The sequence below is a fragment of the Sorex fumeus genome, unplaced genomic scaffold (genome assembly GCF_029834395.1).
Source record: "Sorex fumeus unplaced genomic scaffold, SorFum_2.1 ptg000051l, whole genome shotgun sequence".
Lineage (NCBI taxonomy): Eukaryota > Metazoa > Chordata > Mammalia > Eulipotyphla > Soricidae > Sorex > Sorex fumeus.
In genome coordinates, this window is record NW_026606108.1 from 4,447,816 (window position 1) to 4,474,334 (window position 26,519).

General features: G+C 48.9%; 1 protein-coding gene across 3 annotated transcripts in view; it reads left to right on the forward strand.

Annotated features, from left to right (window-relative positions):
* Positions 1–26,519, forward strand: part of OTUD7A (OTU deubiquitinase 7A) — a 122,564-nt gene that overhangs the window by 64,837 nt on the left and 31,208 nt on the right. The window contains exons 2-4 of one of the 3 annotated variants that reach the window (XM_056124483.1): positions 19,340–19,462; positions 22,066–22,160; positions 23,695–23,849. In XM_056124483.1, coding sequence (XP_055980458.1) covers positions 23,699–23,849 — 151 coding nt within the window. In that variant the 5' untranslated portion in view covers positions 19,340–19,462; positions 22,066–22,160; positions 23,695–23,698. The remainder of the gene's footprint in view (positions 1–19,339; positions 19,463–22,065; positions 22,161–23,694; positions 23,850–26,519) is intronic. The other 2 variants (XM_056124484.1, XM_056124485.1) reach the window with 2 other exon arrangements.

Consider the following 26,519-nt stretch of genomic DNA (forward strand, 5'->3'; position numbering starts at 1 on the left):
GGTGAATCTCCTTCAAGTTCTTCTCATAGCCCCTGTCTCTGCTCAAGTTTTTCCTCCCTGTAGGGGTCCAGCCTCCTCAGGGCCTGCAGTGGCATCAGATGAGGGTCTTATCAGGCCTCCGTGCCTGTGCTCACAAGGTGGGCTTTGGCACCCTCGGGGCTGTTGGGTTTATTACTTCTCAGGAGTCCATTGCCATGGGCTGGTTGGTGTCTCCCTGCCTCCTCCAACCACCAAAACGCCAACATTGGGAGTCTGATCCGGTGCAGAAGTCAAAGGGAAGGAGGGATAATATAGAGGTAGGATGCTTGCCTTGCATGTGGCCCGCCCAGGTTTGAACCTCAGCCCCACCAGGAGTGATCCCTGAGTGCAGAGCCAGGGGTCAACCCTGAGCACCTCCAGATGCAGAATAAACAAACAGAATCCTCCCAGTAACAGAAACAGCAGTCAATCAGAAGCCGTCACTTCCAGTTTCCTGGATCTGCTTCTCCTTCCAGCAGGCACCCAGGGATAAGCTATCACTTACCAGGGTCAGCGGGGACAGTGAGCATCTTCTTGGCCACAGCGTGGACTCAGGTCTGGACCTCCCCAGGTTCCGGAGAGTGAGCATGGGGATCAGGCCACACCCCCAAGGCTGCCCTGGATGCTGTGAGTCTCTCACGAGGACCTCTGGGAGGGCCAGAGGGACCCAGTTATGGGGAGTCAGAGATGTCCATCAGTGTCCGAGAACCAGAATGGCCAGAGGTGACCTCGGAGAGCAAGCACCCAGCGAGTAGAGATGGCCCAGCAAGTGTGGCTCTTGCCCTGCACACAGCCAAGCCCCCTGGCAGCACAGAGGGTCTCCCAAGCCCCACCAGGAGTGACTCCTGGGCTCAGAACCAGCAGTGAGTTCTCAGTACCACCAGATGTGACCCAAATCACCCCCCACCAAATGATAAAATGTATCTTTGGGGGTGAATTCAGATGGGTCATCCCTTCCAGTGAAAGAGTAGCTTAGGGGTGGAATCTGCATCACAGTGGAATGTTTTCTGCCCCCGGGTTGTATGCAAGTCCCAGGGGGACAAGTCTTCCCCTCAGCCCTGTCAGCCCTGGGGGGGCTGAGGTGGGCTGTGGGGGCTCCTGCTTCTCCTGGAGCACGGCAGAGCTTCCTGATTTCAAGGTCACCCTCAGCTCGCCCACTTTTCTGGACCCCGGTGGAGCTGCAGGCTTGTTCTTTGTGGGTGTTGGGGCAGGAAGTTGAGCCACGCGAAGCAGTGCCCAGGGGCTATTCCTGACTCTGTACTCAGAAGTGACCCTGGGCAGAGCTCAGGGGACCCTCTGTGATGCCAGGAATAGAATCCAGCTGAGGTCAACTGTGTGCAAGGCAAGTGCCGTCTCCACAGGAGACATTTTAGGGGTTCCAAGGAGATTTCATTTCCTCTGGATTGCAACCCCCAAGTTCTGCTTACCTCTACCGGTGATTTCCTACTCAGTGGAGATACCCAGTCTTTCAGAGCCTGGGAGGTATGCAGGGGAGAGGAGGGACAGTTGGTGACGCCCATTTGGGGACACCCATTTGGAGCTTTAGTGCCATGGGGGAAGGAGCCCGCCTTGGCTGTTCTTCTAGCAGCACCAGTTTAAAGTTCCAGGAAATTCCCCCAAGGACATGGGCCTAGAGCAAAGCTGCCTGCCAGGGAACATCCCCTCAGGCTCAGTGCCCTGTGGTTGTTTCTCCCCTTCGGAACTGGATTAGCTTCCCCCTTTCCCTCCGGAGCCCTCGGAGCTGCCTCATCCTCTCTGTTCCTCGGAACCCCTCGCAAACTGTGGGAATTGGCTAACTTTTTTTTTTTAATTTTTATTAGTGAAACAACATGAGGTACCATTGTGGACTTACAAGTTTTTGTGCTTGGGTTTCAGTTATACAATGATTGAGTACCTGTCCATCCACTAGTGCCCATTTTCCACCACCACGAATCCCAGTAGCCCTCCCATCCCCCATCCTCCCATTCCCCCCCTCCCCCGTGGCAGGACATTTCCTTTTGTTCTCTCTCTCCTTTTGGTTGCTGTGGTTTGCATTCAGTGGCAATCATGTTCTGTCTATAGTCTGCTTTCAGCATGTGTCTCCCATCCTGGGAGGATCCTCCCAACACCCTTTATTTGGTGCTCCCTTCTCTATCTGAGCTGGGGAATTGACTAACTTTAAACCACTGGCATTTTGCAGCTTTTTGCAGGAAGAAAATATCTGGCCTTAAGAGGGAGGCATTCGGGGGATAAAGGCCTTTCTCCTTGTACAGTTTGTATTTTTCCATACTTTTCCCCTCCCCTCAGACTCCGTAGGTAGAGAGACAGATAGCATCAAGCGATTTTAAAAATGCTCCCAGGGTGGCTCCAGGGCACCTTCAAGGTGATTCCTAGCTAGTGAAGTTGGCAGAGTTAGAGAGCAGCAGGGAGGGGGTGGAGGGAAGGGACAGTTCTGAGCCGGAGATGGGAGGATGAGAGGCCAGGCATGCGCGGGGTTGGATTGCCAGGAAGAGGGGAAGCCCCTGATACTTGGGACTCAGCAGCATGAGTCTAGAACCAGGCTGGTTTCAACCCTTTGTCTGCCCAGAGTAAGACCTGTGTGTGCTGAGCTCAGAGTTTATATTGGGGTTTCGTTAGGCCTACACCATGGCAGACATCGGTTCCACAACAAGCAGCTTTTTTGTTTTTTCTTTTCTTTTTGGGTCACACCCAGCGATGCCCAGAGGTTACTCCTGGCTCTGGCTCTGCACTCAGGAATTACTCCTGACAGTGCTCGGGGGACCATATGGGATGCTGGGAATCATTCGCGGGTCGGCTGAGTGCAAGGCAAACGCCCTATCCGCTGTACTATTGCTTCAGCCTCCCCCCCCCCCAGCAGCTTTTGAACTGTGTTTGGGGTTGCCTGCATTGAGAGAAAGGAGACGTAGATTCTCCCAAAGAAAGGGGAACGTTCAGACTCTGCTCCACACATCAGTTTAGACTAAAAGCAGGCATGCACATGACATGCAGATTAGGTGGATTGTGCTGTTATTGGCTGGATTTCCACATGGCCCATAGGGGCAATGCCAGGGCGTCCCACATCCTCTGGACCCAAGTGACACCATGTTAAGTCCCCTTTCTTGTCATACCAATATAGTAGATGAGAATTTTCATCCCCCTCACAGTCCTTCTCCCCCCGCCCAACTTTATTTAAACACCATGGTCTACAAATTTGTGCATACTAGAGTAGTTTCAGGCATTCACTGTCCCAGCACCAACCCGCGTGACCTTCCCTCCACCATTGTCCCCAGCTTCCCACCTATCCCTCAAGCCTGCCCCCTAAGCAGGCACACACAACAAAAGGTCAAAGGGAATTATCAAAACATTATTAGTAAAAGAAAGTCTGTGGAAATCATTCTCTCTCAGCATGGTGCTGTTCCAGTCCTTGTCTGAGGATTTCCTGCGCTGCCGGGTGCTGCTGGAGCCTTCTGGGTCTTAGTTTACTGAGCTCGGGGGGCTTCTCTGCTACCTCCCTGTCATCGAATTTGCTGGGCTCCTACTGGGCTTTCCGCACCGTGGAATTTGGAGGTGCCGCACGCCACCCGCACCCCAGGAGCTGCAGCATTGGGGCAACTCTCTGCATTGGCGTCTCACAGCTCTTTCCTAGGTCCCAGACACACTGGGCAAGCAGCCCTTGGCATCCCTTCTGCCTTTTCACCTGGGCTGTTTCTCACTCCTAGTGGAGAGCATGCCACTCTCCTGGGCAGAGGCGGGATAAAGTCCAATTTGTGTGCCCAGAGCTCACACCTGCTCTTCTCTCCTGCTCCCAGCAGCACCTCGGCATGAGGCACGAGCTAAGCCCCAAAGAGAAAGGAAATGTGGCAGATGACGTCTGTGAAGTGGGAGGAGAGGGGAATGGAGTCTGCCGCTTCCCTCTCCACCCCCCACCCCCATCCCCATCACCCAGGAAGTGTCTGAACAGACCTGAGACAGGCGAAAACCTGCTCTGAGCCCCTGTGTCATGCAGATACACCGTCCCTCCATCCACTTGCTCTGCAGGGCTTGGGAAATGGGGCTGGTCCCCACCCTCCAATTTCACAGAGCTGTGGACTCTGGCTGGTACGAGGCATTGCTCGTTGCAGGAAAGGAAAGTCAGTCCTAGCCCTTCCCCGGGCTCTTTGGATCTGCACCTTTCCCTCACAGAAAAGAATTCGGGGAGGAGACACCTAGTGAAGTATAGCAACTTTATTTAGAGATCATGAGGAAGGGGAAGAGAGAGAGAGAGAGAGAGAGTAATGCATTCAAGAAAGAACGCAGGATTCTGCAGATGCAGAGAGAGCTGTGCCTCGCCCACCTGGGCTGCTCTGGGCCAGTTTGCTCAGCAGGCATCGTGGCATCTGATTTGTGCACGTGGTACCCTTGTGGACAGCCTCTGCCCACTCCTCACCACAACCCCCGAGAGCAGAGGGGGTCATGGCAGGAAAGGTGTCTTGTGCCCCAGCAGGAAGCCCCAGTGCCCCAGCAGAGGAGACAGGTGAAGCTGACATCATGCCGGGAGGGCATATCCAGCCTCTGGCCTCACCCCCGCTGAAGTCACCAGGGTCTGGCTCTGTTCTGCGGTCACTGAACAAGGTCCTGCGTCTATAGGAACCACATCACCTGGGTCCCCGAGGATGACCCTTCCTGGGTCCTGCCTGCACCCCTGCCCAGTGTAAGCTTGGACACCACTCTTAGCCCACTGCCCACTGCTCAGACCTGCTCCCCATGGGCGATAAATGCTAAGTCCTGCCTTCACCTGCTTTTACCACCTCTGTCCTTGTTCTAACAGGAATATTTATTTTACATTTTTAATTGGTATTATTTGTGGTTATTATTATTCATTACATTTTTTTCTGGAATACATTTTAATAACACTAAGTCCAAAATAATAAATGATGTTTATAAAAAGTCTTCAGTTTCATTAGTTTAAAATATCATAGAACTTGAAATCCAATTAATTGACTTCCTCATGGCTCAAAAAAAAATAAAAAGTCACAAAACCTAAAATGAAAAAATTTGATGCGCTGTTGCCCAGTAGCAGGCCAGTTTGTCTTCAAATTAAGTAGAACCTCAACATCTTTTTGTGCTAGTTCGTAATTTCAAGTTCATTTCATGCTGCCTCGGCAGAGGACTGCCCAGAAGGCGGCTATAGACTGTCCCTCTGATAATTTTGTGTTGGCTGATGGGCATTCTTTATTTCTTGTTAACTAAGTCACTGTGAGATACACATTCACAAAGCTGTTCGTGATCAGGCTTCAATCATACAATTATCCAACACCCATCCCTCCACCAGTGCCCATGGGCGTTCTTTATATATACAGATGAGACCTTGTCGGGAATGTGATTTTCAAATCCCTTTTCATCTCACTTTATTTTGGGGGGTCACACATGTTCCCTAGATCTGTACCTAGGGATCACTCCTAGCAGTGCTCAGAGGACCATATCGGATCCCGGGGATTGAACTCGGGTCGGCCACATGCAAAGCATGCACCCTGACTGCTGTACAATCCCTCTAGCCCCAAAATATGTATTAATCTCCAGCTTTGGGGTTTGGATTTTGGGGGCCACACAGGTAGTGCTCAAGGGTTAGTCCTGGCTCTGCACGCAGGGATCACTCCCGATGGGGTTCTTGTCTCGAGCTGGGGACCAAACCTGGCTCTGTCTTGTGCAAGGCAAATGTCCTCCCCTCCTTATAGCTCTGGCTCCATTTCACTCTTCAGATTTTTTTTATGAGGTATGGGGGGGAATTCTTGGGGGCCATACCCAGCTGTGTTCAGGTTGACTCTGTGCTTAGGGATCACTCCTGGTGGGACTCAGGGAACCCTCTACAGTGATGGTGGCATTGAACTAGGGTCAACCATGTGCCAGGTTGTTATAGGCTCGGCACCCCAAAAATGCTCCACAGAGTCCGAATTTTGTCTCAAATCAAGGAGCCTCTATTAGCTGGCCAGCAACTCCTGTCTAGGCAGCCCTGCCTGTTAAAAGCAAGGGTGTTTTAAAGGGCCAGACAACTTCTTGGAATTTCACTAAGCAAGCAAGCAAAATTACAGAAGCCAAACAAAGCAGTTAGCTAAACAATGTATTGCAGAAACCAAAAATTAAAATACACAATAGATAAAACAGAAACCAAAAGTAGTCAAACAACCAGTAAAGTAGTCAAACAATCAATAGAGTAAGTCAGTCAGTTGATTGATGCAGGAACTGAAAGTGGTTCAGCCCACTCTTTACTGATCCCATCCTACCTGGCATCATGTTTAAAGGGCCAAGGAATACACACATTCTGGATGCCAAAGCCAAAAGGAAAGCAGTTGGTTTCTTTCTCAAGGGAAACAGGTCAGTCTTCCACAGGGATCTAGCACTGTCTCTCTGGCTCTCATCTTGCCTTTCCTAACACAGTGTTTCTCAGAGCAAAAGATTTCGTATGAACATGTTTCTATGAATGGGGCTGTCCCCCAGCCCTGAGTCCCAAACCTACTCAGCTGAGAGTTCTAGCTAGAACTTTAGTTCTTGCTAGAGAGTTCACAGGCCTGGGACTGGAGCCATAGCACAGCGGGTAGCCTTGCACACGACCGATCCGGGTTCAATTCCCAGCATCCCATATGGTTCCCTGAGCACCACCAGGAGTAATTCCTGAATGCAGAGCCAGGAATAAACCCTGTTTATTAATTAAATCCTGTTTATTCACCGGGTGTGACCCTAAAAGAAAAAAAAGAAGAAGAAGAAGAAAATTCACAGGCTTGCATTTTTACATAGAAATCACTGATCAGTTTGGACATAAATTTTGTCAAAAGCGAGAGGGGGGAACAGGAAGGTTGAGACTTTTTATTTATTGTTGCTTGTGGTTGTCCAGACCTCCCCGCTTACCTCTGTTGGTGGTCATCTCCATTGCTGACGGATATCCAATTCAAAAATGGAAATCCATATTGTTGGGGGGAGCAGCCTGACACCACTGAATCACTTTTTCTTCTTTGGCTAAAAGCCGGCCCAGTGTTTGGATGGGCAGCGGAACATGGGCTAAAATTGGAGCCATCGGGGAAGGAGAGGTTGCAGAGTCATGACGTGCTCTATACTTCTGAATGCCATGGAATGGTGCACTTAAGATGAGATAAGATGGAAACCTTTTTGGAATACGTATTTTGCCACAGTTTTTTATAAATTCAGAGCCAGGGTGGTAGTAATGTGGGAGGGGTGCCAGTTCAATTGCTGGTACCAGGGGGGTCCCCCAAACCCTGCCGGAACTGATCCCTGAGCACAGAGCCACGGGTAAGTCCTGAGCACCACGAGATGGGGCCCCCAAACCCCCTCTTCCTCAAATTTATGTCGTAATGTTGTAACAACCATTATAAGGTAAAGGTAAAGGTAAAGGCCCTCCCGTTGATCGTCGATTTGCTCGAGCGGGCCCAGTAACGTCTCCATCGGAGACTTTGTTGTTACTGTGTCTGGCATATCGAATACTCTCGGTAGCTTGCCGGGCTCTCCGAAACAACCATTATATAAATTTATAATTAAATCAGTTACATGGTTGAAATGGGATGATTGTATGGCACAATAATTTATAGAAATTATGTTTCAGTAAAGTTCTCGAAAAAATATAGTCAAAGCAAAAAAAATAATCAATGACTTTTACTTGTGTAGATCTATTTCTAAGTCTGCTACTGAGTTCTCTGTTTTGTGACATAGGAGTCTAGTCAGTGAAGAAGCAGTGGCTACAATGGAATACTATGCAGCTGTTAGAGGAGATGAAGTCATGAAGTTTGCTTGTAAGTGGACGGACATGGAGAGTAGCATGCTAAGTGAAATGAGTCAGAAATAGAGGGACAGACATAGAATTACTGCACTCATTTGTGGAATATAAAATAACATAATATGATACTGATACCCAAGGACAGTAGACATAAGGGCCATGAATATTGCCCCATAGTTGGGAGCCTGCTTCATGAGCTGGGGGAGAAGGCAGCTGGAATAGAGAAGGGATCACTAAGACAATGATGGTTGGAGGAATTGTTCAGGATGGGAGATGTGTGCTGAAAGTAGATAAAGGACCAAATGTGATATCCTCTCAGTATCTGTATTGAAAACCATAATGCCCAAAAGGAGAGAGATAGTATGGGGGAAATTGTCTGCCATGGAGGCAGGGGGAGGGTAGGGAAGAGGGGGGCGTACTGGGAACATTGGTGATGGGGAATGTGCACTGGTAGGGGGATGGGTGTTTGATCATTGTATGATTGAAAATCAAACATGAAAGCTTCTAACTCTATCTCACGGTGATTCCATAAAAAGATAATAATAATAATAATAGTAAAAGAGGCAGTGGCTGTATATAATTCTAATTTTATTATATAGCTAGTTGTCAAGCAAGTCTCAAATTCAGACTGAGTGATTAATCCCAATCATTTAGTTATCAAAAATTGTTCTAGTTCTAGTTCCTGTGTATTTTGATTTCCATTATAGAATGCACTGTCTGTCTCTACAAAAATCTCTCTGGGATTCAGTAGGGATTGTACTGAACCTGTAAATCATCATGGAGGGAACAGGCATCTTGGCCATATTGCATTTGAACCCATAAATACAGTATTGTTGGTATTTATTTAGATATTTTCTTTCTTTCTCCATGTTTTATCATTTAAGCACACAAATCCTGTACACATATTGTTAGATTTATACTAAGCACTTCCTCTGTTTGCCTAGTAACTCTGATTACCCATGTGTTCATTGCTAGAATATAGTAGTGAGCTTGTGTTCATTGTTTTTATTGCCAGTATACAGAAAGACAGAGAATGAGGGAGGGAGGGAGAAAGAGAGAGAGAAAGAGAGAGAGAGAGAGAGAGAGTCTTAATTCTGTGAACTTGCTAAACTTATCTATGCCTTATAGATTCTTTGCTTTTTTGTGCATAGATAATTATATGAATCGCAATATGAGACAGTATCCTCCCCAGTCTGTTTCTATGTTTCGTTTTCTTGCCCTATTGCTGTGTCACTAGGACCACTGGTGCTGTGTTGAAGAAAATGGTGAGAGCATCTTTGCCAGTCCCTAGATAAAGCTGGGGAGCATCCAGCCTTTCACCACAATCTGGGATGTTGTTAGCTGTCGTGTTTTTATAGATCTTTACATTCTGTGACAGAAAGTCCCTTCATTTTTAGTATTAAAAAAATTTATCATGAACAATTTGGTTGTATAATTTGTCTTCTTTGGCCTATTACTAACCTAATATTCTTTAGCCTATTACACAGTAAATTTTAACACTGAACTGTTCTTATAACCCTGGGATAAATCCTACATGTGATTGATGTGCATGTAATGCATGACAATCATCTTACAAATGATTTTGATGTATTTATATATGTGCACCGACTGGAGCGATAGCACAGCGGGTAGGGCACTTGCCTTGCACGGAGCCGACCCAGGCCGACCCCGGTTCGATTCCTCTGCCCCTCTTGGAGGGCCCGGCAAGCTACCGAGAGTATCATGCCCACACAGCAAAGCCTGGCAAGCTAACCGTGGAATATTCGGTATGCTAAAAACAGTAACAAGTCTCACAATGGAAACGCTACTGTTGCCCACTTGACAAATCCATAAACAATGGGAGGACAGTGCTATATATATATGCACATGTTACATTTACATGTAACCAAAATGGGCTGGAGCGATAGCACAGTGGGTAGGGCATTTGCCTTGCACTTGGCTGACCTGGCCGACCCGTGTTCAATTCTCCTGCCTCTCTCAGAGAGCCCAGCAAGCTATGGAAAGTATCTTGCCCTCATGGAAAAGCCTGGCAAGCTACCCGTGACGTATTTGATATGCCAAACGCAGTAACAACAAGTCTCACAATGGAGACATTACTGGACCCACTCGAGCAAATCGATGAACAGGGAGGACAGCGCTACAGTGCAGTGCAGTAACTATATATACATAAATATATTTATACCAGATCATGTAGGGTTTGTGTTATTTATTGTACTAGTTTTATGATAAGTTGATAAGTTATTACATCACTGTCACTGTCTTCCTGTTGTTCATCAATTTGCTCGAGCGGACCCAGTAACATTGTGAGACTTGTTACTGTGTTTGGCATACCGAATACTCCACGGTTAGCTTGCCAGGCTTTGCCGTGCAGGCGAAATATTCTTGGTAACTTGCCAGGCTCTCCAAGAGGGGCGGAGGAATCGAACTCGGGTCGGCCGTGCAGGCTGTGTGCAAGGCAAATGCCCTACCCACTGTGCTGTTGCTCCAGCCCAAGTTATTACATATAAACAATACTAGTGTTTGTATTCATGAGGAATTTACTTTAGCACTATATTCTTAGATTTGAAGCAACACTGGCATCATACAACTCACTAGAGGTGCTCTTTCTATTTTCTGAAAGAAATTGTGCAGAATCATTATTAATTCTTCTTTAAATGTGGTATGATCCTTCAACCATCAGGAACAAAATGAACCTGAGGATTTCTTTAGGGACTTTGAAATTATAAGTTAAATTTTTTTATTAGTCAAAGGAAATTCAAATGACCTATTTCATATGAAATGAGTGTGGGTAATTTTTGGTGTTTTGTGGAACCCACTATTTCATCCAAGTAATCAGGTTTATGTATGTAGAATTGTTTATCCCTGAAGTATGCTTTTGGTATCTGAATATTTGTATCAATATCTGGCTTTATTTTTGTACTAGATGTGTCTTCTCTCTTCTTTTTTCTCTGTCAGTCTTGCTGGAGGATTGTCAGTTTTATTGATTTTTTTCAAAGAACCAGCTTTTTGTTTTATTGATTTTTTTGCTATTGCTTCATTTATATTTACCTTTAATTCATTTTTTTCTCATGTGGTTGGCTATAAATTGAAATATTTTGCTAGATAAAGTGGGAGCTTAGATTATTGAGTGGAAATTTTTACTCTTTTCTAATGTAAGTATTTAATGCTGTAAATTCCCCCGCCAGCAGTGCTTTAGCTATGCCCAATGCGTTTTGATGCATGTATTTTTTTTTCAGTTCAATATGTATTTGTGTATCTTGAGGTGTTGTTTATGAGGGTAAAGGAGACCTCCACTTCCTCCACTACCTCCACTACCCAGCCTCCACCACGCTCCAGGATGCTTTCCGGACACTCAGGCCAAGACTCACACATAAGTGAAGCCCCACAGAACCAGGGAAGCAGAATTCTGTGACCTTGGACTCCAGGCTGAACAGACCCAGGAACCCGGCTCCCAGCAGCCCAGCAGACCTCCATTACCTCCACTACCTCCACTACCCAGCCGCCGCCACACTCCAGGATGCTTTCCGGACACATGATAAAACACTTAATACAAGATTACCGCACCATATTTGATGGGGTTCAAATATGGTTTGAACCATGGGAACACCTGCAAGGACGATTAGAGGCCACTCTAAAAGCCTCTATTCCTCTCGGAGAGTCTGGCAAGCTACCAAGAGTGTCCCGCCCGCACGGCAGAGCCTAGCAAGCTCTTCGTGGTGTATTCGATATGCCAGAAACAGTAAATACAATGGGTCTCATTCCCCTGACCCTGAAAGAGCCACCAATATGGAGCATTAAGAAGGATGAGGAAGGAGAGGCTGATGAAGTCTCAGGGTCAAACTAGGCTGCCAAAACAAAGAAGGACAAAAATGACTGTCTGTAGTTTCAATGGACGTATGCTGGCATCAGATGTATCCATCGAGGACCTGATGGTATAAGCACAAAAGATCAAGTATGACATCATTGGTCTGACCAAGACGAGAAGGCATCAATCATATCATGCCATTTTCAACACTGGGGAAGAACTGTTTGTCAGAACATACGACAAAAGAGGCATCGGTGGTATTGGTGTCCTTGTCAACACGAACTTGGCCATAAACATTGATTCATTCAAATGCCTAACAACCCGAATCGGACAATTACACTTGAATAGATGTGGCTCACTGCTGGCAGTTTCTATCTTCATTGTCTACACACCAATATCCAATTATGATGAAGGAGAAATTGAGAAGTTCTACATGGAGCTGGAGAAGTTCTATAAAGAAGACCTCACTTTCTACAAGATCATTGTCGGTGATTTTAATGCCAAGATAGGACCGAGAAGATCAGCCAAAGAACTCCATATCGGGACTCATGGCCTAGAATGGAATGAACAGGGTGAGAGACTGTCTGAGTTCATCATGTCGACCAAGACCACCCATGATAACTCACAATTACAGAAGGTCGAATCTAAACGTTGGACATGGGAGTCTCCCGGTGGACTGTTCCACAACAAAATTGACCACATCATATTCAATCGACAGTCTTGCCCAGACCGATGTCGCTGTTGTCCCAAAATTCCAAATGGGATCAGACCACTGTCTCCTTCGTGCAAAATTCTACTTCACAGAGCAGGGAGAAAGGGCTGCAAAGTTTAAGAAGGAACTCCCAGAAAGACCACCAACTGGGAGCTCTTTGGCACTATTGCAGCAACATGGGAGCATGCCATTTTTGACAACACTGACAAGGAATACGATCGACTGTTTCAACACCTCCATGATTGTGTGAAGAATGCCGAGAGATAGTCACAAAAAGATGCCTGTCTTCAGAAACTCTCAAGCTCATTCACCAACATGGCTTGGTGCAAGCCTTAGGCAACCGCAAGCGAATGTCCAAGCTCTAAAAGCAGTGCAGAGAAGCAATAAAGGTAGACCTCAAAGAGAGAAGAGCAGCAGTGCTGGCAGATGCGGCAGAAGCTAGGAAAAGCATTCGCAACACCTGCCTGACCTTTGCCAACTACAAGACCAAGATGACTGCCCTCCAATGTCCTAATGGATCTGTCACATTTTCCAGAAGGGCAATGGAGAAGATTATTCATGACTTCTACTTGGATCTCTTTGATAGCCACATCCACCTGCCCACATACCAAATTCCGCAAGATGGATATGTCGTTCCCAACATTTTTCCTTCCGAAATACGACATGCCATTTCATTGGTAAAGAAGTGAACAGCACCCAGCTCAGACAAGGTCAGACTGGAACACCTGAAGAACCTGCTGTCAGTACTCAATCAATACATTGGCTCAGCTCTTCACACGCTACCTGTCTGAATGCAAGGTTCCGTCCCAGTGGAAAACCAGAAGGACCGTACTACTGTACAAGAAGGGAGATATCCACGAAACTGGCAACTATCGCCCGATCTGCCTGTTGTCTGTTGTCTACAAGCTGTTCACTCAAGTCATCATGAATAGGATTGGCAGAACACTAGATGAAGGACAACCATGCGAGCAAGCTGGTTTCCAAAAAGGATTCAGCACAATTGACCATATCCAGATGATAACCAGGCTCATTGAGGTTTCTCAGGAGTTCAAGATGCTGTCTAACGTTCATTGATTTAAAGGAGGCCCTTGATTCTGTTGAGACGGAAGCGGTCATCGAGGCCCTAGCCAAACAGGGTGTTCAAACTCAATCAGGATCCTCCATGAGCTGTATTGCGGATTCACTACCAGGATCTCACCATTCTACAGGGAGGTGATCATGGACGTCAAGAGAGGGGTTCGGCAGGGTGATGCCATTTCACTGAAACTCTTCAGTGCCACCCTTGAGAACATCATGTGACAACTGGAATGGGAAGGAATGGGAGTGAAGATAGACGGTCGGCAACTACACCACCTCCGCTTTGCTGATGACATCGTTCTAATAACACCAAACATCAGCCAAGTGGCACAAATACTGGCCGACTTTGACCATGAGTGTGGAAAGGTCGGACTACAGCTGAATCTCACAAAGACAATGTTTATGAGAAACGGTCTCGTTCCTGATGTTCCATTCACTCTCAGTGGGACAAACATCTCCGAATGCAACAGTTATGTGTACCTAGGTCGAGAAGTCAACATGACAAATAACCTGGCACCTGAGTTGCGCAGGATGAAGAGAGCAACTTGGAATGCCTTCAAGACGTCGAAGAAATAGCTAAAAGGATGAAGAACCTCTGGCTCCGGACACATCTCTTCGATTCCACTGTTCTTCCTGCATTAACATACACCTCAGAGACTTGGGCCTACGAAAACAGGATAATGCTATTCAGGTCTCCCAAAGAGAAATCGAAAGAGCTATGCTTGAAGTATCATGCTTCACTCAAAGGAGAGAAAGAATCTGGAGTTCCAACTTCCATCGATGGTCAAAAATCAGGGATGCTGTCTTGTTTGCCAAGGTACCAAAAATCAGATGGGCTGGGCTGGACACATAAAAATGATTTAGAGATGACCGCTGGACTAGAGCCATAACCGACCAGAGCCATTACCATTTGATGACTGGACGTCAAAAGATCGTGTGGCCGCCCACCTATGAGATGGTCAGACTTCTTCGTCAAGATCCTGAACGATCAGTTTGAGGCTCTTCATGTTCCTAAAATGAGCAAACGCCATTGGGCTACACTAGCACGTGACAGGGACAAATGGAGATGGCACCTGCTCGAGCAAACTGATGAGTAACGGGATGTCAAGTGATCAAGTGAGGTGTTGTTGTTTTCTTCTTTGACCCACAGAATACTTAGAAATGTGCTTCCAAGGGTTGGCGATTTTGTCTGTATCTTTCTGCTGTTGACTCATTTTGACTCTCCTATAGTCTTCTTGAACTTTTTAAAAACAGTTTCTCCAAGATTTTTGTGATGCCTAAAGAACTTGCTGCATTGCACTGGTCTGATATTTTTCCCGTGGCTATAAGCATTTCCTTACTTAGAGTCTCCTTCCCTTTCCTGCTTGTAACAATCCAAAATAGTTCCTCTATACCCTAGCCTCTAAAACTGTGCGTCATGCCCCCATGCAGGGTAACTTTTAAGTACAAATATTTTTAAATGTTTATTTTGTTAAAGACGTATGATTTACAAAGATATTGGTAGTTGAGTTTTAGACATAGAATGTTCTAGCACCAATCCCACCCCCAGACTCAAATTCCCTATCCCCCCACCCCCACCTACCGTGTCCCTAGGTTACCTCCCCCAACCCCCCACCCTCCCAACCTTGAGAGGTACATTGTCAGGTTTGGTTGTGTTGGATTTCTTGTTCTCGGGATCGCTGACTCAGTGGTTTGGGGAGAGCTTTACCACTCCCCACATCACCCATGCACCTGACGTCCTCCACTCCTGACTCCCTTTTCTTCCCTTCCTCATCTTCTAACTGCCTATGGGGTAGATTTTTAGGATTTTTTTAAACCAAATCCTTTATGGTTTGTGACCCAGAAGTATTTCATTTGTACACCTGTTCTATATTCCTGGCTCATAAGGGTCGGGACTGAGAGACATTCAAGAAGTCCCACTTCATCTGGGTTCCATCAGTTGTACAATTTTTTTTTCGACCACTGTAGCACTGTCCTCCCGTTGTTCATCGATTTGCTTGAGTGGGCACCAGTAACATCTCACAACATATTGTGAGACTTGTTGTTACTGTGTTTGGCATATCAAATACATCACAGGGAGCTTGCCAGGCTTTGCCATGCGGGCAAGATAACTCTTGGTGGCTTGCCAGGCCACCGAGAGGGACAGAGCAATCGGACCAATGTCAGCCGTGTACAAGGCAAATGCCCTGCCCGCTGTGCTGTCACTCCAGCCCTTTTTCAGCCATAATTTAGAAAAGAAAAAATATCTTGCCTTCTCAAAGTTTCACTATTTCCATCCCCCTCCCCCAATATTCTACTTCTTTCTCTTTTTTCTGTTCAGTTTCTTTTGAGAGGAATGGGGGGCAGGTGGTGTAGTCACACCCAGTGATGCTCAGGGCTTCCTCCTGCCTCTGTGCTCAGGGGTCACTCCTGGCAGGGCTCAGGGGCTTTATGGGATGCCAGGGATTGAACCCAGGTTGGCCCTGTACTAGGCAAGTGCACGACCCACTGTACTATCATTCTGGCCCCTGGATTTTTTTTCAGTTTTTTTTTTAATTAAATCACCATGATCTTGGGTTTGAGCAATAGTGCAGCAGCAGTAGTACATTGCCCTGCATGTTGGCGACCAGGGTTCGGTCCCCCGCATCCTGTAGGGTTGCCAGTTCCTGAGCACAGAGCCAGGAGTATTGCCAGTGTGACCCCAAAACAAAACCAAAAAAACAAAATAAAATAAATCACCATGATCTTGATTTTTAAAAAAAACTTCCTTTTTCTTTTGCCATGGCATTAAAAAAAATATCCAAAATTAGCCTTTCAGTGTATCTCCATGTGTTCCACTTTCTGTGTGTGCTAAATCCACTTACAAGTTTTATGGGTTTAGGGGGTCTCACTGGGGCCCTGGGGGTACAATCAGAAGCAGCCTTCAGATTTTGACCACCAGGTCAATTCCGTGCCTGGGTCCAGCAATACGGCAGTACATGCCGCTTGGAAATGAAAGCCACGGGTCTCTGAAATGGTATTTCAGACCCAGAACACACAGCCTGCAGGGCCTGGACTGGAAAGTGGACATGCGCGACCCAGCGGGTGGCATCCCACCCCCACCTCCACCCCCAGGAGGAGGCAGCTGGGCGCCAGATGGTGAACAGACCTCGGGCTCGCTGGAAAATCCAGTGGGAACGCAGCATAAGCAGTCATCAGCTTCACTCAGTGGCAGCCCCGGAGGAAGGCGGGAGGCACATCCCATACCGTGGGCAGGGATAAATAAGCCCTCGGAACCAGTGCCGAGTGCACGTCAGTGTCAAGATGAACGTGTGGAATCAATGATCTGTCCAGGGAAATTTTTTTCAATATGTCCCAAGCATTCCTTCTTTCTTTCTTTCCTTCTTTCTTTCTTTCTTTTCTTTCTTTCTTTCTCTGTTTCTTTTTCTCTCTCTTTTTCTCTCTTGCTTTCATCGTCTCTCTCCTTCTTTCTTTCTCTCCTTTTTTTTTCTTTTTGGGTCACACCCGGCGATGCACAGGGGTTCCTCCTGGCTCTGCACTCAGGAATTACTCCTGGCGGTGCTCAGGCGACCATATGGGACGCTGGGAATCGAACCCGGGTCGGCCACGTGCAAGGCAAACGCCCTACCCTCTGTGCTATTGCTCCAGCCCCTCTTTCTCTGTTTCTTTCTTTCCTTCTTTCTTCCTTTCATGGAGTGTGGGGGAGGGTTTCTGAGCCACACCTGGCAGCATCCAGAAGTTCCTGCTGGCTCTGTGCTTAGAGGTCACTCCTGACTGGGGAGACAGATTCCATGCCGAAGAGCAAACCAGGGCAAGCACCCTAATCCCTGCACCCTCTCATAGATGCCCTGAAGTGGAGTGCAAAGAAATGAATTTTATCTGTAAGGTGTGCGATGAGACATGTTAAGTGGCTACAAGCCTGAGCTCAGCCACCCACTGACACACGAAGACAGGACAGATATTTCAAGGTTTTATTGGCATTTGCGGCCGCGCGACATCTTATCTCATTCTTACTTTGGACAAACTGGCAGGCTACCGAATGTAACCTGCCCACACGGCAGAGTCTGGCAAACTCCCCGTGGTGTACCCAATATGCCAAATACCAGTAACAATGAAGGGTGTCATTCTCCTAACCCTGAAAGAGCCTTGAATATGGCACTTTTTAAAAAATCTCAGGTCTAGGACGAAGGAGACATAACTGGGGCCTGCTCAAGGCAATCGACGAACAGCAGGATGGTCGTGATCGTAATCGTGATTCACACACCAAAACACACTCATTCCAAGGACCTCAGTGCTGAGGGTTTTTAAGCTTGGGACCCCTCCCTGGGCTTGGAACTTCGAGCTGTACAGACAATGCTGAGGGTTCGCAAGTCTAAGAGACTCAGAACCCTGATCGCCCTCCAGGAGAGACTTAAACCCTCTGCCCTCCTGCCTGCGTGTCTGAGTGCCCCTGCCAGGTGCATTCTCATGGCCTTGAGCAAGCAAGTGGAGGGACAGAGGCAAAACAGAGGGCTTAGCACATCTTGTTACATTTCCTTGAACCCTCCTTGTGATGTGTAGTCAGACGTCTGGCGTGTATGCCCATCCCTTGGGGTCTGGTATGTTTTCCTGACTCGGTTACAAACTCATGGCCCTGAGGCACAGAATGGAGTCTGGCTTTCCAGAATGGAGTCACGATGGTTCTTTCAAGACCCCGTGGAAGTGAATGACCTAAAATGGTTCAGAAATAAAGGCAAAATGGGGGAAATATAACCAGCAATGTGGCAAAAGGGGAAAAAAAACTAGTTCTGCTGTCCAAGTAGTGTCGGAGACTTCAAGATGGAAAGGTCACCCAGATCAAAATATTTTATGTTGGGCTGGAGCGATAGCACAGCAGGTAGAGTGTTTGCCTTGCACACAGCCAATCCAAGTTCGATTCCCAGCATCCCATATGGTTCCCTGAGCACCGCCTGGAGTAATTTCTGCGTGCAGAGCCAGGAGTAACCCCTGTGCATCACTGGGTGTGACCCATAAAGCAAAAAAAAAAAAATTATGTTGCTGAAAGGTAGGGACCAGGCGGCTCCTGTTAGTGACCCAAAGTTGCAAATAAAGCAGTTGCGTATGAAAATGCATGATTCACCCAGGTCAGGGATGTCACAGGGAAGAAAAGAGATGCCTGGTTTGGACCTCTGTCCTGGGCCAGCTCTGCTCTGTCCAGAGACAGGATTCAGCCCTGCAGGAGGGAGCGATACCATACCCCTGTGTGGCCCACCCTTCCCTCACCGGGACAGTCTCAGCCTTCCTAGATTCCTCAGGGTTTTAACCAGTAGGAACTCCACCTAACCCGCCCCCACGTCCACACAACTGCAGATAACTGCAGTAGTGACACTCCCTGCTCCGCCACTAGGGGGCGAGCTGCACCCACCCCGTGGGGATCAAGGTGCAAGTTAGCCTTGAACTCTCAGATTCTGAACCGCGCATGCATAGGACAGGTGAGGGTTGCCGCCCTGGAGGTTCACACTGTGAGTCTGTGGGTCTCTCCCAAAAGGGCCATGAGGCTCTGTCTCCTGGGAGCAGCCGCTGCCCCGACCCCCTGGGTTCACATTTATTTCAAACTGAAAGGGAGGACTGGGCTGCTGAGGGGGTCTCGGGGACTACAGGATCCACACTTTTAGTTCATACCGAATAGCTAATGGCAGCATAACAGGCTAAATACTCATGTTTATTTGGGGAGGTGGGTTGGTTGGTTGGTTGGTTGGTTGGTTGGTTGGTTGGTTGGTTTGGGGGCACACCTAACGAACTTCAAGGCTGACTCCCAACTCTGCACTCGCAAATCACTCCTTCGGGGGCTCAGGGAACCACAGGTGATGCTGGGGATCGAACCCAAGTCAGATGCATGCTGTACCGTCTCTGAAAATCTGACTATTTAGATGCTCGACTACAGGTCCACCTGTTGTTCTTGCTGAGAGTCAAGTGTCCCTCTGGACAGCCAGTGGGCATGCTCATTCCTTCTCGCTGTCCTTTCCAGAGTTCTCAGGGTGCTGTGGTCTCACTCTGTCTCCAGCCATGGACCCTCGGCGGAAGGAACCACGCGGCACCACCCCACGTGCCTGAGGCCCGCACACCCGCCGCGAGCCCTAGTGTCTGCAAAGTAAGTACAGGGTGGCCGCCTCTGACATGGAGTAACTGCGGGTTGGGGAGACTGCAATCAGGTTTCAGTCCAGCACTGCACCTGGACAGCATGACCTGTCCGTGAAAGTCCATTGAGGAAGAGTTAGTGACGCTCACATTGAGTTTTCATTTGTGGCCACAAGCTTAATTCCCGAGAAGAGCCTCGGGGGTGTGGTGACTGGTGAGCAGTTGGACAGGAGTGATGTTTGTCTGGTGGCCCTGATCTTTGATGCGAGCGTGACTGATGTTAAGAGAGGCGCGAGGGTCCTGCCAAGGAGGGGAAACCAGTCTCATTGCAAGGATTGCCTCAGGGCTGGTACCTCATTTGGGGGGGGAGGACCCCACTGGCCTTGCACGAGGCCAATCCAAGTTCCATCCCCAACACCCCATAGGATCCATTGCACCTGCTAGGAGTGTTCCCTGTGCACAGAGCCAAGACTCGGCCCTGAGCACTGTCAGGTATGGCCCAAAAGCAAACCAGAAGGATTTCTTTCACTATTCATTGTGCCTTTAATTCTCATCCCAAAATACCATTTTGGGCAGGAGCAGTAGCACAACAGGTAGGGCATTTGCCTTGCACATGGCTGACCCAGGATCGATTCCCAGCATCCCGTTTGGTCCCCCGGGCACCGCCAGGAGTGATTACTGAGTGCAAACCCAGGAGTAACCCCTGAGCATCGCCGGGTATGACCCAAAATGAAGAAAAAAAAACTGCTTCCAAAATACCATTTTGTTCCTTTGATAGCACATAGCAAGTCTCTGACTTTGTGACTCCGCAAAGATGCCTTTTCACGGACTAATCAGCCATCTGGTCCTTTTGATAAACTTCTAATCTACCAAATAGAAGCAGAAGGCAGGCCAGAGAGATAGTTCAATGGACGAGGCCCTGGCCTTCCATGCAGCTGGCCCGGGTCCTATCCCCACACACATACGCAAACACACATATGCACAGGCACATACACATACACACACATACACACATTCACACACATACCCTTATGCAAACATATAGGCACAAGCATACACATGCATATACATATACACACGCACACATACACATATACACACGTAAACACACATACATATTTGCACACATACACATATGCACACATGTACATACGCACACGCATACACACACATTGTAGATATATTTTGTGAATGTATTCTGTTTCCGTCCCTGAACCACTTGAAAGTGAGTTGTACCGCAACATGCTTTGCGCATCTCTCCTGAGTTCAGACGAATTGATAGTGCTTGTTGTAAGCATCCCGCCAGTGCCAGTGCCCCCCTCAGTTTTCTGAAACTTGGGGCTCCTTCAGGAATAGCTGGGTGGCTTCGAGAGAGCCCAGCGTCCCCGTTATTAGGGACTAAGAGACGAAGAGCGGCATGAAGTTCAGATATAAAATGGGTGAGGCTAAGGACAGACTCCGACATCCTCTGTCAGGTTGGAAATAAGAGCGTGAACTCACCCTGTATCCTTCTCCAAAGATGCTGGTTAGCTTTGCCCACTAGGAAGACCCACGCACTCTAACTGTAGCGGCACCCATGCCAGCAAAGCGCGGGCCTATGTGGCTATGCTCTCCAAAAGCACTCATGGTTCCTTGGCAAAATGGCCCAAAGGGATCCCTGAGTGCAGAGCCAGGAATAAACCCTGAGCCGCAGGGTGTGGCCCAAACTTCGAGGGGAGGGGAGAGGTAGATCCAAGCGGCGTATGCAAGGAAAGGTTCCATCAGCTCTCCTGTGAGCGGTTAATCCCTGGCCTCTAGGCGCTTTGAGTAAAGAAGACATATATATTTACGCAATGAAATACGCAGATATATATTTTCTAGAAGGTCTCCTGTTTAATGAAGTAAGGCCATGTGATTTCATTCTTGTGGTGTTTTGAATTTTTATGTGGTTCATTAAAAACAGAAAACACAGGCCTGGAGAAATAGCACAGTAGGTAGGATGGTGGCCTTGCACACTGCCGACTCAGGCTCGAATCAGCATCCCATATGCTCCCCCAAGCACCGCCTGACTAATCCCTGAGTGCAGAGCCAGGAGTAACCCCTGAGCATCGCTGGGTGTGGCCCCCAAATAAAACAACAATGAAATAAATAAAAATAAAAACAGACTATTAAGTTAGGGGCCACCAGATGGGCGGGGAGAGGGTAAGTCAGGTCCAAGCCTCCATTGGCAAGTGAAGGGTGGAGCTGGACACAGTCTGATTGATAAGGCTGCACCCCTGGTTTTATCACGTGGCATTGCTTCAATGAAGAAAATAGTGAAGACCTAAAGCAATATTCAGAGTGATTATGACCCGAATCCTCTGTGCCTTTGGCCGTGAAGTCTGCGCAGCCTCCGAGAGCCCTTTGCTTCTGCTCCATCTGGACTCGTGCGAATCCTTCAAGTGTCCTTTCGCTGGGGAAATGGAATGTTCCTAAATCAGAGGAGGGTCGAACAGATTTGCCGCCCCTCGCTGCAGTGTAGGTTTTCTGTGAGAATTTCACTCAGGCATGAGCGGTGGAAGCATCGGAGCTTACTAAGGCGAGGGAGGGTGGGTCATGCCCCAACTCACGAAGTAATGCATGGTTCTTCTTTTCCAGCAGGTGCCGGTGACAGAGGGACACCAGTCAAGCCCGGGCTGTGGTCCCAGAGAGAAGGAGGAAGGCCATTTCCTAATTGGTCCCACATACATCAGGTCAAATCCTTTTCTTCTTCTCTTGTCACACTGGCCACAGGTAGCAGGCCTGGCAGGATTCATGTGCGGGGGGGGGCCACAAGCGTGGACTGGCTGAGGTCCCCAGGGCCCCCAGCCCCACCGGAACCCCCCGTTCTCCCATATCTAGAGCTTGTGATAAGCCACTTTGTGCGTTTTTTTGGTGCCGAGGTGTGTCCCAGAGATTCAAGAGCTTGGCACAGCCCTCAGAGGCTCCTCAGGCCAGCAGGCATGGTGCAGACGCCCCAGAGGGCAGCCCAGCCCTCATCCTCAGCCAGCCCGGCGAAAAGGCTTCCCCCAAAAGCAGGAGCAGAGGCAGGCGTGTGAGACTGACCGCTCAGTGACCAGCTTGCAAGTTTATAGTCTCCCATCACCTGGCCTGGCGGTCAGCACAGGTTCTAGCCAGACAGGGAGACATGGGAGGCTTGGGTCTTCGGGGAGGTCCTTCCAATTCCTCGATTCTGCCCTAAGCAAAGGCCACCATACACCGTGGGTACATCGATGCTTTCATACAACTGGATAGAGAGCAACAGCATGAACCTGACATTTTTTAGACAGTCTTGCCAATCATGATGCCACAATAAAAATGAGGGGAAAAAATAGTACACAGATTCTTTTTAAGAATGACAGAGCAGGCTAAACCCTGGGTCATTGTCTGCTGCCCCCTGGTGGCTGCAGAAAGAACATCCTGGCTCTGTCATCAACACAGTTCATCCACATTGTCGAAATAGCCCACACCACTAGCGCTGGAGAGGACTGAGAATATCATGGACCCACACTGATCTCAGTGCCAGGTCAGAGAGCTAGGACATCAGGGAAGGCACTGTCCTTGCACGCAGCTGACCCCGGTTCAATCCATGGCACTGCATAGGGTCCCCGAGCCCTGCCAGGAGTGATCCCTAAATGCAGAGCCAGGATTAGTCTCAACCACAGCCGGGTGTGGCAAGAAGAAAAAGAGGAAAGGGGAAGGGAGGGGAAGGGAAGGGAAGAAAGGAAGGAAGGAGGGGAAGGAGGGAGGGAAAGAAAAAGGAGGGAAGGGAGGAAAGGATGAAGGAAGAAAGGGAGGAAGGGAAGGAAAGGAGGAAGGAAGAAGGAAGGGAGGGAAAGAGGGATGGAGGTAGTGGGGAAGGAAAGGAGGGAGGGAGGAAAGAAGGGAGAAAAGGAAGGGAAGGAAGGAGTGAAAGGAAAGAATGAAGGGAGGAAGGGAAGGAGGGCAGAGAGGAGGAAGAGAGGGAGGGAGGAAGGAGGGAAGGAATGAAGAAGGGAGGGAGAGAGGAGGGAAGGAGGGAGGGCAGGCGGGCGGGGCTCTAAGTGTTCCTCGGCAGCTAATGCTGGGAGTGGACGAGCACGGCAGGTAAGTCTGGCACGCAGAGCAGCGGCCCGTCTCAGGTGCCTGTCAGAGGGACACTGCTCAGTCGGACGCTGCCGTCTCCCATCCTCAGGCACAACCACTCTCCCAGAGCCGCGCGTGGCAGGTGGGTGCTCCCCGCTAAGCTGTGTCTCTCTCTGCCCGCAGGTGGATGGTTTCCAGCCTGCTCCCGACCCCCTCCTCGGCCGAGCGCTGGGCCGTCCTTCTGCATGACCCCATGACTGTTGATATGGACGCGGTCCTGTCAGACTTTGTTCGGTCCACGGGGGCAGAACCTGGTCTGGCCAGAGACCTACTGGAGGGTAAGCACTGGCCTCCCCCCACCCCAACACCATGGGACAGGCTGGGGGTCACCACCTTCCAGCCGGGCCCTCATGCCTATTCAGCTTGCACTTGGGAGAAAAATAAGGGGATCAGGGATTGTTTTTTTCTAATTCTTGACTCACTGCTGGGCATGGAATCGGGGATTCTGCTCCTGGCAGTGAAAGGGCAGAAATCCAGGCCGAGGAGATCAGGCAGGGGTTAAGCTTCGGGCCTCGGGTTCGATCCCCTGAGAGCAGAGCCAGGAGCAAGCCCTGAGCACCACCAGATGTCTCCCACACACTGCCCCCCCCCACACACACACACAATTTGAAAAAGAAGAAGAATGACTCAGGCTTAAATGTATGCACAGATGTTTTTGGAATTAGTAAGTGCTCAGTTAATGGTGACACCCCAATAGCTCTGCACTTCCTGTGTCAGCCCATGTGTGAGTGTCGTCCGCATGCTTGCTCAGAGCCAACTCTGGTGGTGGTGGCAAGGGCTGCAGGGGTTTGAGGCAGCAGCAGTGCTTGGAGGCGGCTTGGCTTTCTCCAGAACCTCCCAAGCTCCTGGCGAGTGCAGGATGTGGAATAGAATCTTCTGGTGATGATCCTCACTTAGACCGAACCCCCCGGACAGGTGCAGTGCCTTTCCTTGATCCAGGGGAGCAGAGGCATGGGGGAGTGGCCGGGCAGCTGGAAGCAGAGGTCAGGGCCACACCTGACCACGCAGTGACCAGGAGTTGGAGGACAATCGACCACAACTTCGCTTCTTTCATGCAGAGCGCAGCCCCCCTTCCTAGGGGGATCGTGAGCAGTGGGGTTTGGGGGGAGGGGCTGGGGGCCATGGGAGTCTGAGGTCCACTCTGGGGTCCACTCCTGGGAATGCTTGGCCGGCTTATTTGGGCTCACAGGAGATGCTCAGGCCCAGTGCCACCTGGCGGGGGTGATCAAACCCAGGGTCTCCTGAATCCTGGGCATGCAACCAGCCCTTTGTGCGGGTTTAGTTGTTGTTGGTGTTGCTCTTGTTCTTGTTGTTGTTGTTGGGAGGGTTTTTGTTTTGGGGTCACACCAGGGGTTCAGGGGTTACTCCTGGGTCTGTACTCAGGGAATCACTCCCGGCAGTGCTCAGGGGAGCCAGTGGGATGCCTGGAATCAAACCCGATTCAGTTACATGCAAGGAAAATGCCCTCCCCACTGTATTATCGATCCAGCCCCTCATTCCTACCCCTTGAACCAGTTCTCAGGCCCCAGAAGTGAAAGCTTTTTTTTTTGCTTTTGCTTTTTTTTGTGTGTGTGTGACTATTAGACCTGGGCTGGAGCAATAACACAGCATGTAAGGCATTTGCCTTGCACACGGCCAACCTGGGTTCAATTCCTCCGCCCCTCTCAGAAAGTCCAGTAAGCTACCGAGAGTATCATGCCCACACAGCAAAGCCTGGCAAGCTACCCGCAACATATTTGATATGCCAAAATCAGCAACAACAAGTCACAATTTGTTACTGGTGCCCGCTTGAGCAAATTGATGAACAACCGAAGGACAGTGCTACAGTGCTATTAGACCAAGTGACTGACTTTCTATTGCAAATGGTCCAAAACCCTCCAAGTCCACAGCCAGGGAGATGGTCCCTTGGGTCCAGCTTGTGTCATTCTTTATCCGGGCCACGAATCCACTTGGTCGTGATGAATGAGTCTCCCGTGTGTGCCAGTCAGAAAGGTTCCATCCAGGGTCTTTGCTTTCCTGTTCGTCAAAGAGACACCCACTGCCACTTTCCATTTCGTGCCCTTGGTCCTGGCCTCTCGGTGTGTCTCTGGGGTGTCCCTGCCTGTGATTTTGAAGTTTCTGAACAAGAAATTTTTTCTTCTCTGAACGTTTTGTAGAATCCACGAGTCAAGCTACCTAGCCCTGGGCCTTTGTTCACAGGAAACATGTAATGGCTGTGCCAATGTCTGACCCAGTGGACAAGGGTTTCTTATCCGCTCAGTCTTGGAAAGTTGCAAGGTTTTTAAGCATTATTCGTTTCTCTTAAGATTTTCTATTTTGTTTGCTTGTAGATTTTCAGTTACTTCTTAGAATCCTCTCTTTCTGCATTATCAATGAAGATTTGCCTCTTGATTCTATAAGGTTGTTTTTTTTTATGAATTTGGGCTTAAGTCTTATGGGTCCTCTACTACTCAGCAATTTTTTTTTTTTTGCAGGGGGCAGGCACACCTGGCAGTGCTCAGGGGTCACTCCTGGCAGTGCTCAGGGGCCATATGGGATGCTGGGGATTGAACCCGGGCTAGCTGGCAAGTAATACAAGGCAAGCGTCCTTGGCCTGGCCATATGCTCATCAATTTTATTGCTCCTTTCAAAGTTCCAGCTCTTGGTTTCATTGATCCTTTGGAAATGAGTTTCAGGTTTCTACCTCCTTTATGTCCACCCTAATTTTCACTTCCTTATTTCTGCTGGTTTTCAGCTCTGTTGATTGTTTGTTCCTCCTTTTCTTTGGATGGCAGAGAGGGGTGGGGGTGAAAGGTGGAGGGAGAAAGGAAGGGAGAGAGGAAGGGAGCAAGAGGGAGAGAGAAAGGGAGAGGGAGAGACTGGGAGGGAGAGAGGGAGACAGAAGGAGGGAGAGAAAGAGAGGGAGGGAGGGAGGGAGGGAGGGAGGGAGGGAGGGAGGGAGGGAGGGA